Source organism: Microtus pennsylvanicus, chromosome 21, assembly GCF_037038515.1.
Source record: "Microtus pennsylvanicus isolate mMicPen1 chromosome 21, mMicPen1.hap1, whole genome shotgun sequence".
Taxonomy (NCBI): Eukaryota; Metazoa; Chordata; class Mammalia; order Rodentia; family Cricetidae; genus Microtus; species Microtus pennsylvanicus.
The window spans coordinates 311,311-325,025 of NC_134599.1; the positions used below are offsets into that span (position 1 = coordinate 311,311).

Below are 13,715 nucleotides of genomic sequence, written 5' to 3' on the forward strand. Positions count from 1 at the left end.
TGAGCCCTGAAAACAGCCCTATGACTTCTGCATGCACAGTGGTACGCACACACTAAATCACGATTAAAAGTAGGCTTCTATTTTGTTATTTTTAACAAAAAAAAAAAAGAGTTCCTGTAACGAACACTTGAGAGGTAGGCTCAAGAGTTCAAGGTTATTCTCAGCTACATAGCTAGTTTCAGGTCAACTTGGACTGTTACACGTTTTGCAAATTCTCTTTACTAATAAGACCTGTGTCTGCCACATCAGGAGCTCTGCAATCTGAACCCTTCCTTCCTGCCTTTGACATCTGGAGATGAGAACCATGGCCATTTGAGCTACGTCAGTAGATACTATTGATCCCATGCACTCTCCGGGGGCCCTGAACATATGACACTAAACAGATGTGCTCCGTTTGCCTGTTTGAATAAGGCAGGCCATTAGGTTATCTAAAGAAATCGCCTAAAAGAAGGTGTTATCCACCTCAGCAGCTAAATATGGCTGCCCACTTTGCCCAGGGCAATCCATGCAAGTGCCAAGTGTAGAACAAGCAGCAGCCATGGGCAGTCGCTGGAGTCCCTCCTGACCTACATCAATCAATCAAAGGTTCAAGTTGCAATGCCTTATGAATTGATATGATCAGAAACGATCTTGGAAATTAACAAAGCAAGTTTTAGTATATGTGGAAGTGAAGATTTTTTAAATATCTTTATAAATAAAAGGCATATCTAACTCTAGAAAATGTAACTTGGTATTAAAACTATGAACCAGAGAACTGTTGTGAACATCTCCACATTGAAGCTGTAGCAGCTGCTGTGCTGCTCTGGCCCCAGCAGGGTTTGGAGGGGCTACTTTAAGTCCCTTGGAGATTTAAACTATGACCAGATTATTGATGTGTGTCTTCTGTCTCCTGAGACCATTTCACCAGGCAGGCCAGGCTGGGTTTGGGTATCCCCAACACAAACTTAGCTGCCTGCCAGCATCTATAACCATGTCTGAACTATAGAATTTAAGCTGTATACGTTCTTAGAAATAACCTAGTTCGCCACAATCATCTGGACAGCAGATCTGGAGGTTACAAACCATCTGCTGACTCACTTTCCTTGCTGAATGTCCAGAACCCACACAGTGCAGTTCACTCAAGCCTAAAAGACAAGGGTAACACTGTATCTAGACAAATGCTATGCTGGTATGTTTAATAGTTACTAAAACAATTGGAAAATCAAAGCTTATAAGTTTTCCCCCTGCGTGTAGTCTTTCTGGAATCAGCTGGCGACGCTCTATGACATGCGACTCAACAACAAGTTCAAGTATTCTTTATTCAAAGTTGAAAAATGTACCACACTGCATTATTGCAAAAATTCACTGGTACAAAAAACACTTTGCAGCTGGTGAGAAGGCAATAAAAAGTCGATTTTAAACTCATTACTATAAATTACTGTTACAGTACTTTGCAAATTCAGAATTTCAAACTGCATTTTCTTTTTCTAAATTGCCCACAGTACTCAAGGTTCCTGAAGCTAAGGCAGCTGTTTCAGAGAGGAGGGGAAGAGGTAGTGATGTCAAGGGATTTCCATTTCTCTTTCGATGCCCACATACTTGAGGGCATCAGCCTGGCTGTATCTGAAACGACATGAACAAGAAATGACTACTGTCCAATATTAGGAAGACCAAGCCTGCTGACATGGAGAATTAGGTCCCTAAAAACACACACACCCCACCCCAGTACACAGCTGCAGGCAGGAAGGGAAGCATGCACCCGCCACTGATGACAACCAGTGGAGAAGGCCTGTGCTGGAAGCATCCCCAGCCCTCCCTGTGCCCTGCTGTACTCTGCTCTGAACCAACTCCCCATTGTGATGTCTGGTCTAATACTGGGAAAGCCATAATCATGATTTGGAAAAAATGGCTGGTGCCACAGAGCAACCCCATTGGCTGTGCTGAGTCGGAAAATAGGCGCCAAGCCGGGCACTAAGGAAGCTGGACAGCTTTGCCTCTAACCCTGGCCTGCTCGTAGTGACCTCCCCACGAGGACCCTGTTCCAGTCGCCAGATGTCACCTAATTCCCTCCAGCTATACATACACCACAGTGTGCTAGAACTAGGCACACACAGGCCCCCATTGCAGCAACAGGAATTCTCTGACTAGAAATCTTTACCGATCACCTTAAATAACTGTTTGGTCAGGTTTGCCCCACAGCCCGGTGGACGACACTGCCAGCCTGCCTCCTGCCAGTGGGCTCTGCACTGTCAGTGGTTGGGAATAGCTTCCCCCAAAGAATCCAGTGACCACAGGGTAGCACACGCTAACAATTAAAACAACCAAGATATAAATGTGCCACCCATGAAGATATAAAAACTGCATCAACGAGAAAGGGTGCTGTAGAATACAGATGTGCTGTGAGACATAGCAAACCCCAGGGGCACAGCAGGGTGCTAAATGCAGGTTTCGGCATGGGGTTTGTTTGTTTGTTTGTTTGTTTTCAAATAAACATTGTATAATCAACACACGAGAACCTACATTGAGGGAACATATACCTCTCTACTGGTGCCCATGGCAAACAGGGACTCGAGTTAAAAGAATGCCCCTTCCAATGAAGATGGCAGATCTGGTAAAGAACTTAAAACTAGCCTTTTACCTCAGCCCACAGTACAGGAAGGGAAAGCCTGTAGATTATACTAAAAGTGTATTTTACCAACCTGTAATCAAAAAACAGCTCTTCACCAGTCTGGATGGCTCTCTTAGCAAAGATGCCTATCCTGTGGTCACCGTTCACCATCATAACTGCAAAGAGAAACAGGGGGGCTGGTAGTGAGCATGAAGATAGGCCGGGAACAGGGACTCTTCACGCAGCAAGTGCCCCAGAGGTACTGAAGTCTGCTCTCTCTTGATTGGTTTAAAAAAAGGAATTTTTACATGAAATTGGCAATTCCAACTTAAAAGCTTACCTTTTGCATAGCAGTTTGGATTTACGGAATGATTAGCAAAACGAATTTTGTTGCCCTTGCGGGTTGCGTCCACCACAAAATCTAAAAGGAAAAAACAATCCAGTGAGTAGTTTCAATCATGGATCAGCTATTACCATTTTATTTTAGGAGGAGTTCTTCGGGATTCCACTTCAAAGGCAAATAATACATTCAATTTCATTCAATATGAAATGACATTTGGAAGAAAATGCTATTTTAGATTAAAATGAATCCTTGGTTGTTAAATATGGCTCTCAAATGCCATGAGTTCTCAATTACATATTGCTGGGCAAACATGCCTTAAAAATGCGGTCCTGCCGGACTTCTCTGAACATCAACAAGTAGACATATTAACATTCAAGATTACAATATTTCTACAGAACATTTTCATTAAAAAACAAAACAAAACCGTTCTATTGGTCTAGCTGTAAGTTTCTCTGAATGTATTGCGTGCACATTTTCACAGACCGAGCTGCTCCCTTCCTCACAAGCTGTGGGCAGCATCCTGGGCTGTGGGTGCTTCCCCAAATGTGCCTGTCCTCCGAGGTCAGAGGCACTGACTGAGAGGGGTGCTGAACGACACAGACCCCAAGTCCCAGGGAACATGCGGCAAGCCACATCAGTGGGAGACACAATGTCCCTTCACAGCCAGAGTCTGTGGCAGTGGCTTGGACTCATTGTTTCCTGCAAACACAGCCCTTCTACTCAATGGGGACTTCCCCTCTCCTCACACAGCCCCAAGCCTAGGTCTGGTGATAAGAAATTCCAGGAGCTGTTTCTGTGGACAGATGCCTCATTTCCAGCATCTTGCTGACCTCAACCAGCAATCAGATCCCAAACCAATTCCAAAGCTCAGAACATACCATTGTTCAAGTTGAACAGGAAGCTGCACATATATTTGTCATACACTTTCCCTCTTCTGTCTGCTTCATCCTGAGAAATGATCTAGAAGGAAGAAGGTGTAGGGGATCAAGTGATGACACCTGTTAGGACATCAAAGAACCAACGAACAGAATTTTGGTCCCTCTTCAAAGGGTCACATTCTCTTCCCTTTTTAGGAATGTACAATAGTAAAGAATTTTTAAATTTTATTTATTAATTTATGGGGGAAGCAATTGTGTACCCATGCCCCAGTATGTGTGAAGGTCAAAAGACAACCTGTGGGAATCATGACTCTCCCTCACCATGTGAGTCCTAGGAACTAAGGTCATCAACTTGGCAGCAGGTACCTTTACCCACTGAACTGTCAAAAATGACTTGTTTTTTGTGTTTCAATACAGGATTTTTCTATGTAGTTTTGGGAGCCTATCCTGGAACTCGCTCTGTAGACCAGGCTAGCTTCAAACTCACAGAGATCCGCCTGCCTCTGCATCCCGAGTGGTGGGATTAAAGGCGTGCGCCACCACCTCCTGACACCGAAGTGACATTTTTAAGAATTCCTAATCAGAGAGGTTTCTAAGTCCTAAGCAATATGCCTAGAGAAAATGACAACATCGGCTTTCTGATGAGCAAAAAAACAAAACAAAAATGCAAACTGTGACTTTCAGAAGCTATCTTACAACTTTTTCCCCCAGCCCTACAACTAAAAAGGCCAAGTTAGTAATGCTGTTGTTTCTGGGTCCCATTCAGCTCATCTGCCAATTAAGTAGGACCACACAGCAAAGCTCTTGTTCCCAAGCCCCTTATCTCCAGGTAATAAAAGCCAAACATGACAAGAACTAAAGCAATCTAGGTAGTTACTATGCAAACCAAGTCTACAAGTAAGCCCGGGCTAACGGGTATTTAATATTAGTTCATTCTAATATGGACTTGTCCAGTGAAATCTATCCAAAACAATGCAAGCTGCTGCTCTACACAAAACCACTGCATTATGATGGCCTTACCTCTCCACAGTACTCTGAGATGAATTCATTTTTCTGTACAGGATCTTTGATAAAGATCCCCCAGCCCGCTACATCAGACGGTGCCAGCAGTAAGTGCTAGAAAACAAGCACACCCACATGTGAGCAGAGCGAGGCGGGCAGACTGCAGGCTGCAGAGACCGCAGAGCCGTCTTTCCCACGTCATGTGACAGGTTCAGAGTTGTCAAGTGTGTCTGGAAAAAGTTCAGGATAAATATCCCCTCATAGGAAACCAAACCAAGCCTTTGGTGTCGTGGCCACTGCAGCAAGAGAACTATGTAAGATCTGCTTGGCTCTTACTTCTGATCGTCCTCTACTGACTCACTTTCAACCAAACACACTCCAAATGGTCCACGTGTCCTAAGCTCGGGCCCCAGCATGTGGACTGATCACCTAGAGGTGACTGAATTGTGAGGGCTCTGAACTAATTAACAGATTAATCTCCAGGTAGACTCAAATTGACAGCATTCCTGGGAGGGGATACAGACTAAGTGAGCTCTGGTTTGGAGGAGGTGGTCACTGTGTGTTCTTCGTGATGCTCTGCCACACTCTGCACAGGCCAGGAGCAGCAGACCAACCTCAGCCCTCCCTTCAGCTGTTTCTCCTCGGGTATTTTGTCACCATGGCAAAACTGAGAAATACAAATTTTACTTTTGTTATTTATCTATTTAGTGTGTTTATGTATGTGTATGCATGTGTGTGTACATGTATGTTTGCCTATGTACGTAACATGTGCAGGTTAGGAGCACCTTCAAGTACTGTATCTATTGCTCTCCACCCTACTTTGGAGACAGCATCTCTCTCACTGAACCTGGAGCTGTTTCAGATAGACCCCAGGCTATGCCTGGGTTTCAATGTGGGTGCTGGGATATAAACTTTTGTCCCCACATCGGCACCCATAGCACCATCTCTCCAGACCCTGGTTTTTGGATTGAGACAGACATGGTGTCACTGAGGGACCCAGGCTGCCATTGAATAGGGTACGCCACCACAGCTGGTTGCCGAAACAAATCCAATGGAGCGCAGCACAAATCAACCTTCCACTCTGCAGCCTGCTCAAGCCCACAGCACATTCTGGGGTTTTTGTATTTGTTTTGTTGTTGTTTGCTTGGGGTTTTTTTGTTGTTGGTTTTTTGTTTTTTTGAGACAGGGTTTCTCTGTAGCTTTGGAGTCTGTCCTGGACCTAGCTCTTGTAGACCAGACTGGCCTCAAACTCACAGGGATCCACCTGCCTCTGCCTCCCGAGTGCTGGATTAAGGGAGTGTGCCACCACCGCCCTGCCATGTTCTGGTTCTACTGGTGTTTATTCTGGAGACACTGCCATTTCCTCCATAGCAGCTTCCTTCTAGCGATTTCTCATAACACAGAAAATTGCCATGAAGTGTGTCATGATTTATCAGTCCTACTAAGAAGGCCAAGATGACCACTGTTTTCTGTTTTCCGAGCCAAGGTTTCTCTATGTTGCTCTGGCTATCCTGGGACTCTCTGTAGACCAGGCTGGTCTCACACTCAGAGATCCGCCTCCCTCTGCCTCCTGAGTGCTGGGATTAGAGGTGCGCACCACCGCCTCCCAGGTGACATAACTTTTCCATCATGGCTCTTTAGCATGCTTCACTCAGAACCTTCTTGTGGCCTTTAAAGGGATTCCCAGATCAACCTATTCCTATTCTGTTCTACCCTTGTCAGGTACATTCCCAGTCTTTTACTATGCACAAAAAAATAAAACAACAGCAACAAAAGCCCACATGCAGAGAATGGACCTGTACTCTGACAGAAATCACCATCTGTTTCTACTGAGGGGACAGAATGTCTTTGTGTTAACAAAACAAGAAAGTTTGAACCAACTATTAAAATACTAGATAATAAAGCCTAATTTCGATAGCATTTCCAACTACTTTTCAGAACATCAGGGTCACCTTACCACCTAGTACGGCATTTATTTTATGGGAAATATGAGAGTGCAATGGCTCATTGAGGTGGCTGACTGTGTCAAGACGAGGCTGGGTATCTGCTCTCCAGCCACCAGCTGTCAACACTGCTCACTGAAATAGACAACGAATGCAAACTTCGCACATCTATAAGAAGTTCCCCACCACAGAAGAAGCTGCTCATGTGGTCCGAATCAGCGGTGGGAAACAAAAGAGGCTCTCCCATGAAGCAAAGTATCTTGACCTATGGCCAAGTGTGCACCTGCAATTGAGACTGGGCATTCTTGTTACAGACAAAGGAGAACTGGAAAGAGAAGTTCAAGTTTGTTTGTGGATGCCAATATGAGTGTTCTCAATGTGGTAATTTTGTTGAGAGAGAGAGAGAGAGAGAGAGAGAGAGAGAGAGAGAGAGAGAGAGAGAGAGAGAGCTATTTATTCCTGGACTGAAAGATACTGTTCCTCAGTGGTCTGGGCTTAAAAGAACTAGTAGAATCTGAAAGCTTTTCAGTTTCTCTAAAGATGATAATGACCACCAAAGTATTGCCAGAAATCCCTTAAACAAAAAAGGTTGAGGACTAAAGCATCCAAGATTCAGCATCCTGTTACTCCTTGTATCCTACAACACACACAACCAAGAAGAAACAACACACTAAGAAAAACAAGGAGGAAGCTACAGAATGTACTAAACTTTTGGCCAAGAGAATGAAGTCAAAGAAAAATGCCAGGAACAGACTGCCAAGAGATGGAAGCTATCCTTGTTGGGAGTTTCCACTTATAAGTTCAGTCAAAAATATAAGTCTTGAAGAGTAACAAATGATCAAACCTTCGATCTGGGATGGGGAGGGGATGACACCTGCATTATCCAAACAACACCTGAGCATTTCTCTCTCTCATCAGCTGTACCTTTAAGGGTCACTTTTATTTCTGTCATTGCCACATAAAATCTGAGACCATCTCCCAAAGGATGCGGATGAAGGTGAGCTCCTGGTAGAGTGCTTATCTAGCATGCACAAAGCCCTGGGTTCAACCCACAGCACCATATAAAATCACACGTGGGCCGGGCGGTGGTGGCGCACACCTTTAATCCCAGCACTCGGGAGGCAGAGGCAGGCGGATCTCTGTGAGTTCGAGGCCAGCCTGGTCTACAAGAGCTAGTTCCGGGACAGTGACCAAAAAGCTTCAGAGAAACCCTGTCTCGAAAAACCAAAAAAAAAAAAAAAAAAAATCACACGTGGTAGCATATACATAGGTACAGCACTCAGAAAGTAGAGGCAAGAGGATCAGAAATTCAAGTTCATTCTCAGCTACATAGAGAGTTGGAAAACAGCATAGGTTACATAAGATGCTATCAAAAAAAGTTTCCAGACATGACTATTATTTACCTTTTTAGAGCCCCGCTGAATACTGCAGTTCTTGCAGGACACGTTTTTACTGTCCCAGTGGTCGGCAGCTCCACATGTGAGACAGAGGTCAGGGTCACACTCTCGAACAGCCAGGTAGCATGGACACTGCTTGGTGTTGCACTGAGCTTTGCACCGGCATCCAGGAAAGCGGTTTTGACCTTCGGGGATAAATTCATCACCATCACCACCATATCCAGCAATCATCATCTTATACAATCCTTTATAGGAACGTAGCCAATGTCTTGCTGAGCCCATGAATCCTCACAGCCTTCCCCTTACTATTCCACTGTAGGGATGAAGAAATGGAACAGCAAACATGAAGCTGCTAGGACTGAAAAGGAGCACTGCTGGGGTTTGTTGTCCGTTTTATAATTATGAAATGGCATATGAGTTTAAGTTCTATGATTAAATATGTGAAGGGAGGTCTTGGACTGAATGGTATTCATGGCCCTTGACCATTCCAATAAGCCAGCAGTTCTCAACCTGTGGGTCAAAACCCCTTTGGCAAACTTTCATCTCCAAAAATATTAACATTATGGCTCATAACAATAGCAAAATTACAATTATGAGGTAGCAACAAGAATAATTTTATGGCTTGGGGTCACCACAGCATGAGGAACTGTATTAAAAGGTCACAGCATTAGGAAGGCTGAGAACCAGTGTAATAAACCGTATTTCTAATCCATCCCGTGGTATTCAAATTCTTTGTACAGCATCGTTAAGTGATTCTAAAAACCTACTGCCCGTATGCTATTTTCCTTTACTCTGCAAACTAAAACCCTAACTCACTCCTCTGATGCCCACAGAAGGCTTGGGGAGATTGTCCTTACAGTCTATGTCACTTTGCTGCAATTCAAATGACCAAAGAAAAGAACAGACAAATCCAATCCATTACTACAACTCTGCCTAACTCGTGTGTACACACACACTCACATTGCCCAAAAGGCTGACTAGACATTAGCACATAAAGGCTCAATGGTCCTACAGCAAGCAATAAGAGAGCACTCCCAGTCCTTAGGTCTTAATATAATCACCATTTCAGTTGCTGACCAAAGGCCTATTCAATTCTCATGCAATTTCACCAAAGCAACAAATACTTACACTCTGAACTACATTGACAAAACTTTTCACAAAAATTTTGTGCTATCACACAAGGGCACGAACTGTCACAAGGCTGTCGTGGATGGTCACAGGGTTGATAGTTGTAAACATGGTTAGAGGAGCCGTCTGAGTAAAGATAACAGCACGCAGCCAATGAATCCAGGGAGATGGGAAATGATCATCACAATTAACAAGACATTCTTCCCCAGTACCTCTGGAACGTCCTTTACTGGCTGCCTTCACTGAAAGACACACAGTCCTGCGGGAAAAAATCACCTCCCACCCCCCCAAGTGCTTAAAACCCTGCTTCACCTGTCAGCCCCCCTGCCAAAGTGCTACGCCCCTGCTTCTCACTGCCTCACTCCATCCAACTCACTTTCCCTTTCTGAACAGCAGTAACTGGAGAGCAACAGACACATTCCATTTAGATTGATTTGCTAAGCAGAAGTCAATTAAATCAGAATAACCAAAACTTCAATCCAGTTTCTATTCTAAAACAAATGACAACAAACCAAGTTTTAGGCTGATAATGAGGTTAGATGGGAAGATACTGACCCTTTTTCAGCTGTATTTTTCTGCAGTGTGCAGCCCACAACCTGCAAAAAAAGAAAAAAGAAACTTCTGTGTGAAGGTGCAAGAACAACCAGCTACAAATCACCCAAGACCTGTTTAAGTGAACCTGTCTGTGTAGTAAACGCGCGGTGCTGGAAAGTGCTGGAAAGTGCTGGAAAGCCACGACGAGCCTGCCAGTCCCTCTCTGCTGGCTTGTCAGCTCAGACTCACCTGGGAAGCAGCTCAGGTTGCTGTGCCACGCCCAAAAGCCGGGCAAGAAAGCACTTGTCCATGCGGCCTATAAGACTACGGAGGCCTTGTTTGTATCTACTGATTTAGTCTTGTCTGAATTACATGGATATTGGTACTTTTCATAATTTCAGCATCATTAACCATCCAATTGAACTGCATGGTAAGAAATTGTTCAACCAAAAATTTAGAAGCATCTACTAAAGCCTAAATTCCTGTTCCCATGGGAAAATTTCTCTAAAGTTTTAAATGATTTACAATAGCAATGAAACACATACAATATAGGCCTATATAGAATTTTTGAAGCATAACCTAACTGCTCCCATACCTACTCAACTACATTTTCATTTTAAAAAACAGTGGGTTGGGGAGGGGGATCCAGTCATCGTTTCCCTGGCTCTACATTTACAAAAGTATTCTGTATAGTCATTCACATAAGTATTTGTGAGCGGCCATAGCCACAGACTGGGAGGAGGCTCACTTTAAATATCAGAATGTAATGGTACACACTCAGAAAATCCAGGCTCCTAGAGTAAGACACTTCCAAACACTGGCCCAGAGAGCAAAGCAGGAATACATCTTACAACGTTCCACACCAAATGGCTAAAGGAACTGTTTATACAGTGTGTACTGCAATATGTCATTCTCAACCAAAACCAATATGGTGACATAACAAATATACTGAAGTGACCACATATAAAAAGTCACAGCAGCCATGAGAGAGAAATGAGGTTTCTCTAGGTCTATGTCTGAGGCAGTTTATAGCCTTTTTCATAATCACTCAGGTGAAAACTGACTCCTGTTCAGCACCGGCTCCTCAGCAGACTTACCGATGTTTTCTTTTCTTCTTTCTTGGCGGAGTATCCACATCCTCAGTGGGGACAGGCGCTATGACACTGGACTCTTTGACTCTGAACTCATACACCTAGGTGAGAGGCAGATTAACATGAACAGCCATTCCATGCTTTTCTTTTTTTTTTTTTTTCTGGTTTTTTGAGACAGGGTTTCTCTGTGGTTTTGGAGCCTGTCCTGGAACTAGCTCTTGTAGACCAGGCTGGTCTCGAACTCACAGAGATCCGCCTGCCTCTGCCTCCCGAGTGCTGGGATTAAAGGCGTGCGCCACCACCGCCCGGCTTCATTCCATGCTTTTCTATACTGGGAAGATGTTCGTCTCTCTCGCGACAGTGCCAGTACACTGTAGATACACAGTAGAAATCACTGCCATCCATCACACTGGGAGCATAGCTAAATTTAGAGTCTGGCCAAATTTCAATTCTGTCTATTTAGATATACCAGATTCAAATTGAATTCTAAACTGGGGAAATTCAGAAACTTAGCTAAAGAATACTATTGTTTTAATTTTCTTAAGGGAAGGAGAGAAATAATTCTTTTCAGAAGATGAACAGAATGAAATTAAGACACTCCAAGTCTGGACAATGAGCACCTATTATCCCTGTACTTAAATCTCTCTGAACACACATGCTTACCTGTCTACATGTTTTGGTCCCAATTAGCCTAGCAATGGCGCAAAAATTATCGTAGTAAGTACCGATGAGCACTCTAAACATGGAGGCTTCAGCACCGCTCCACTCCACGTTCTCAGGAGGTTCAATATTTGGCTTCATCTTTATTGGTGTTTGACAACGAGAATTTGCTTCTACAAAACCAAATGTTAGCACTAGTCAACAAAATAATGACTAAAAGATTGGGGAGATGAGTCAGGGGGTAAAAGCTCTTATCATGCCAGCACAAGGACCAGAGTTCAAATCCTCTCAACCACATAAGTCAGACACATAGCACAGGCATCTGTTATCCCAGCACTCCTACAAGGAAATAAGACAGAGACAAGAGACTCGCCAGCAGTTCGCAGGCCAGCTAGCCCAGAGAAGGCAGTGAAAAAGCAACCAGAAGATCTTATCTGAAATAAGATGGAAAGTGAGGCCCTACCCAAGAGTTTATTCCCTCCCATTCATATGTACACCATGGCATGCACACATGCACACACACACACAATATGAACAAGCAAAAACCGGGGTATGCTTAAGAAAAACACAAGGCACGTAATTGTATTTTAGAATTAAGTAAAGCTAGAAACAATATCAGAAAGATCTTCATCCTCCCCGACAGAGCCCATGAAATTCTGCTTCCTTTAACACAGACTTATCAAATAAACACATATGGGGTCTATTGTCATTTACAATATTGTTCGCAGAGTTGAAAGAACTAAAACTCAGTAAACAGAAGATAAACTCAGCAGCAGTATTGATTTTCTCCCTACCAAAACTATGCATAGGTCCTCAGTTTCATTGTGCTCCATCAAAGACAGATGGAACGGGGAAGGATCCAACAGCAAGAGCAAGGGGCAGACCTTCCTGCTGGAAGACAAGGCTGGCAGGAGGCACAGTGGGGAGAGAGCACAAACCATTCGGCCAGAGCACTGAGAGAACTCTCGGATCTTAGCAATGAAAGGGGAGAGAGCCCTGGAGAGATGGCATACAGCTCTTGCAGAGAGGATCTAAATTTGGTTCCCAACACGCACATCAGGTGGCTCACAGTTGTCTGTACCTACATGCATTCGGTGATCTGAACCCTCAGAAAGTTCAACTTTCAAAGCAATAGCAAACTCACTTATCCCACATATCTTACCAGAGGAGCTAGAAGTTTCATCTTTCTTCTCTTCTTCTTCTTTATCATTGTTCTCTCCCCCAGTTTCAGTCCCTGCTTCCCTGTCGCTGTCTGTATCCTTTGACTCCAGCACACTGATGGTGGGGGTGCTGGGTCTGCTGCTGTTATTTGGAAGTCTTCCTCTTCTGCGGCCCCCTGGGCGTTTGGGTGGTGTCTTTATCCTCTCAGCAGTAAGGGCAGCAGCAAACTCCTTAGCTCCCTCCTGCAAAATGAAAAATGGAGGAAGCATCAGGGTAAAGTTCTAAACCTTATTTTGATGGAATAGAATTAAGACATTGCATAACACAAGTTGGTCACGAATCTATCACGGTATCCATTACCAGAGTCATTTGTATAACAACATACCCAACTTTTCATCTGCTTTTGATAGTTCCAAGAGTTCAGAAACATAAAAATAGGTTCAATATTTTGTTCTAATGATGCAAAATCAGGCAAGGCAGCTCTACATGATGAATTTATAAAATATGTTAAAAGTATTTTGCATAATAAAGGTATTTTCTCTACATATACATACAGTATACTTAAAAGAGAATCTCACATACTAAAGTGTGTCAAGTCAGACTTCCTATTTCAAAACTTAAAATAATGCATACCTCTTTAAAGGCATTATTTAAAGTATACAAGGACACAAAACATATACATGCATGACTTAGTCACTTCCGGTCTTACTATTAAAACATCCAATATTTTTTCCTGTGAAGGATGCAAAGTCACAGGAAGACATGAAAGAACTTTTAGGAACAAGAGAAGGGTTACATTTTGCATTCTGAAGTATCACAATCCAATCTCAGAAAGTATAAAACAATGGTAAGAGTATGGTTTGTAAAAGAGACCACAGAAACATTTTAGATGAGCCAATAAAGTTCTGCCTTGTAAAGAATATAAAACAGTGCTCAAGAATTCCTTTTTGTAATTTTTATTTATTTTTTTAGTGGAAATAGAAGGGAAGTT

At 43.4% G+C, this 13,715-nt stretch overlaps 1 protein-coding gene across 9 annotated transcripts in view; it reads right to left on the minus strand.

The window, feature by feature from the left end:
* Nucleotides 1-1,280: 1,280 nt before the first annotated feature.
* Ezh2 (enhancer of zeste 2 polycomb repressive complex 2 subunit) overlaps nt 1,281-13,715 on the minus strand; it is a 65,993-nt gene continuing 53,558 nt past the window's right edge. For 5 of the 9 annotated variants that reach the window (XM_075955369.1, XM_075955368.1, XM_075955367.1 and 2 more), the window contains exons 10-20: nt 12,726-12,966; nt 11,567-11,736; nt 10,910-11,004; nt 9,834-9,874; nt 9,279-9,404; nt 8,157-8,335; nt 4,829-4,924; nt 3,809-3,890; nt 2,928-3,008; nt 2,679-2,763; nt 1,281-1,602 (exon numbers count right to left, since the gene is read on the minus strand). In XM_075955369.1, coding sequence (XP_075811484.1) covers nt 1,542-1,602; nt 2,679-2,763; nt 2,928-3,008; nt 3,809-3,890; nt 4,829-4,924; nt 8,157-8,335; nt 9,279-9,404; nt 9,834-9,874; nt 10,910-11,004; nt 11,567-11,736; nt 12,726-12,966 — 1,257 coding nt within the window. In that variant the 3' untranslated portion in view covers nt 1,281-1,541. The remainder of the gene's footprint in view (nt 1,603-2,678; nt 2,764-2,927; nt 3,009-3,808; nt 3,891-4,828; nt 4,925-8,156; nt 8,336-9,278; nt 9,405-9,833; nt 9,875-10,909; nt 11,005-11,566; nt 11,737-12,725; nt 12,967-13,715) is intronic. The other 4 variants (XM_075955373.1, XM_075955372.1, XM_075955371.1 and 1 more) reach the window with 1 other exon arrangement.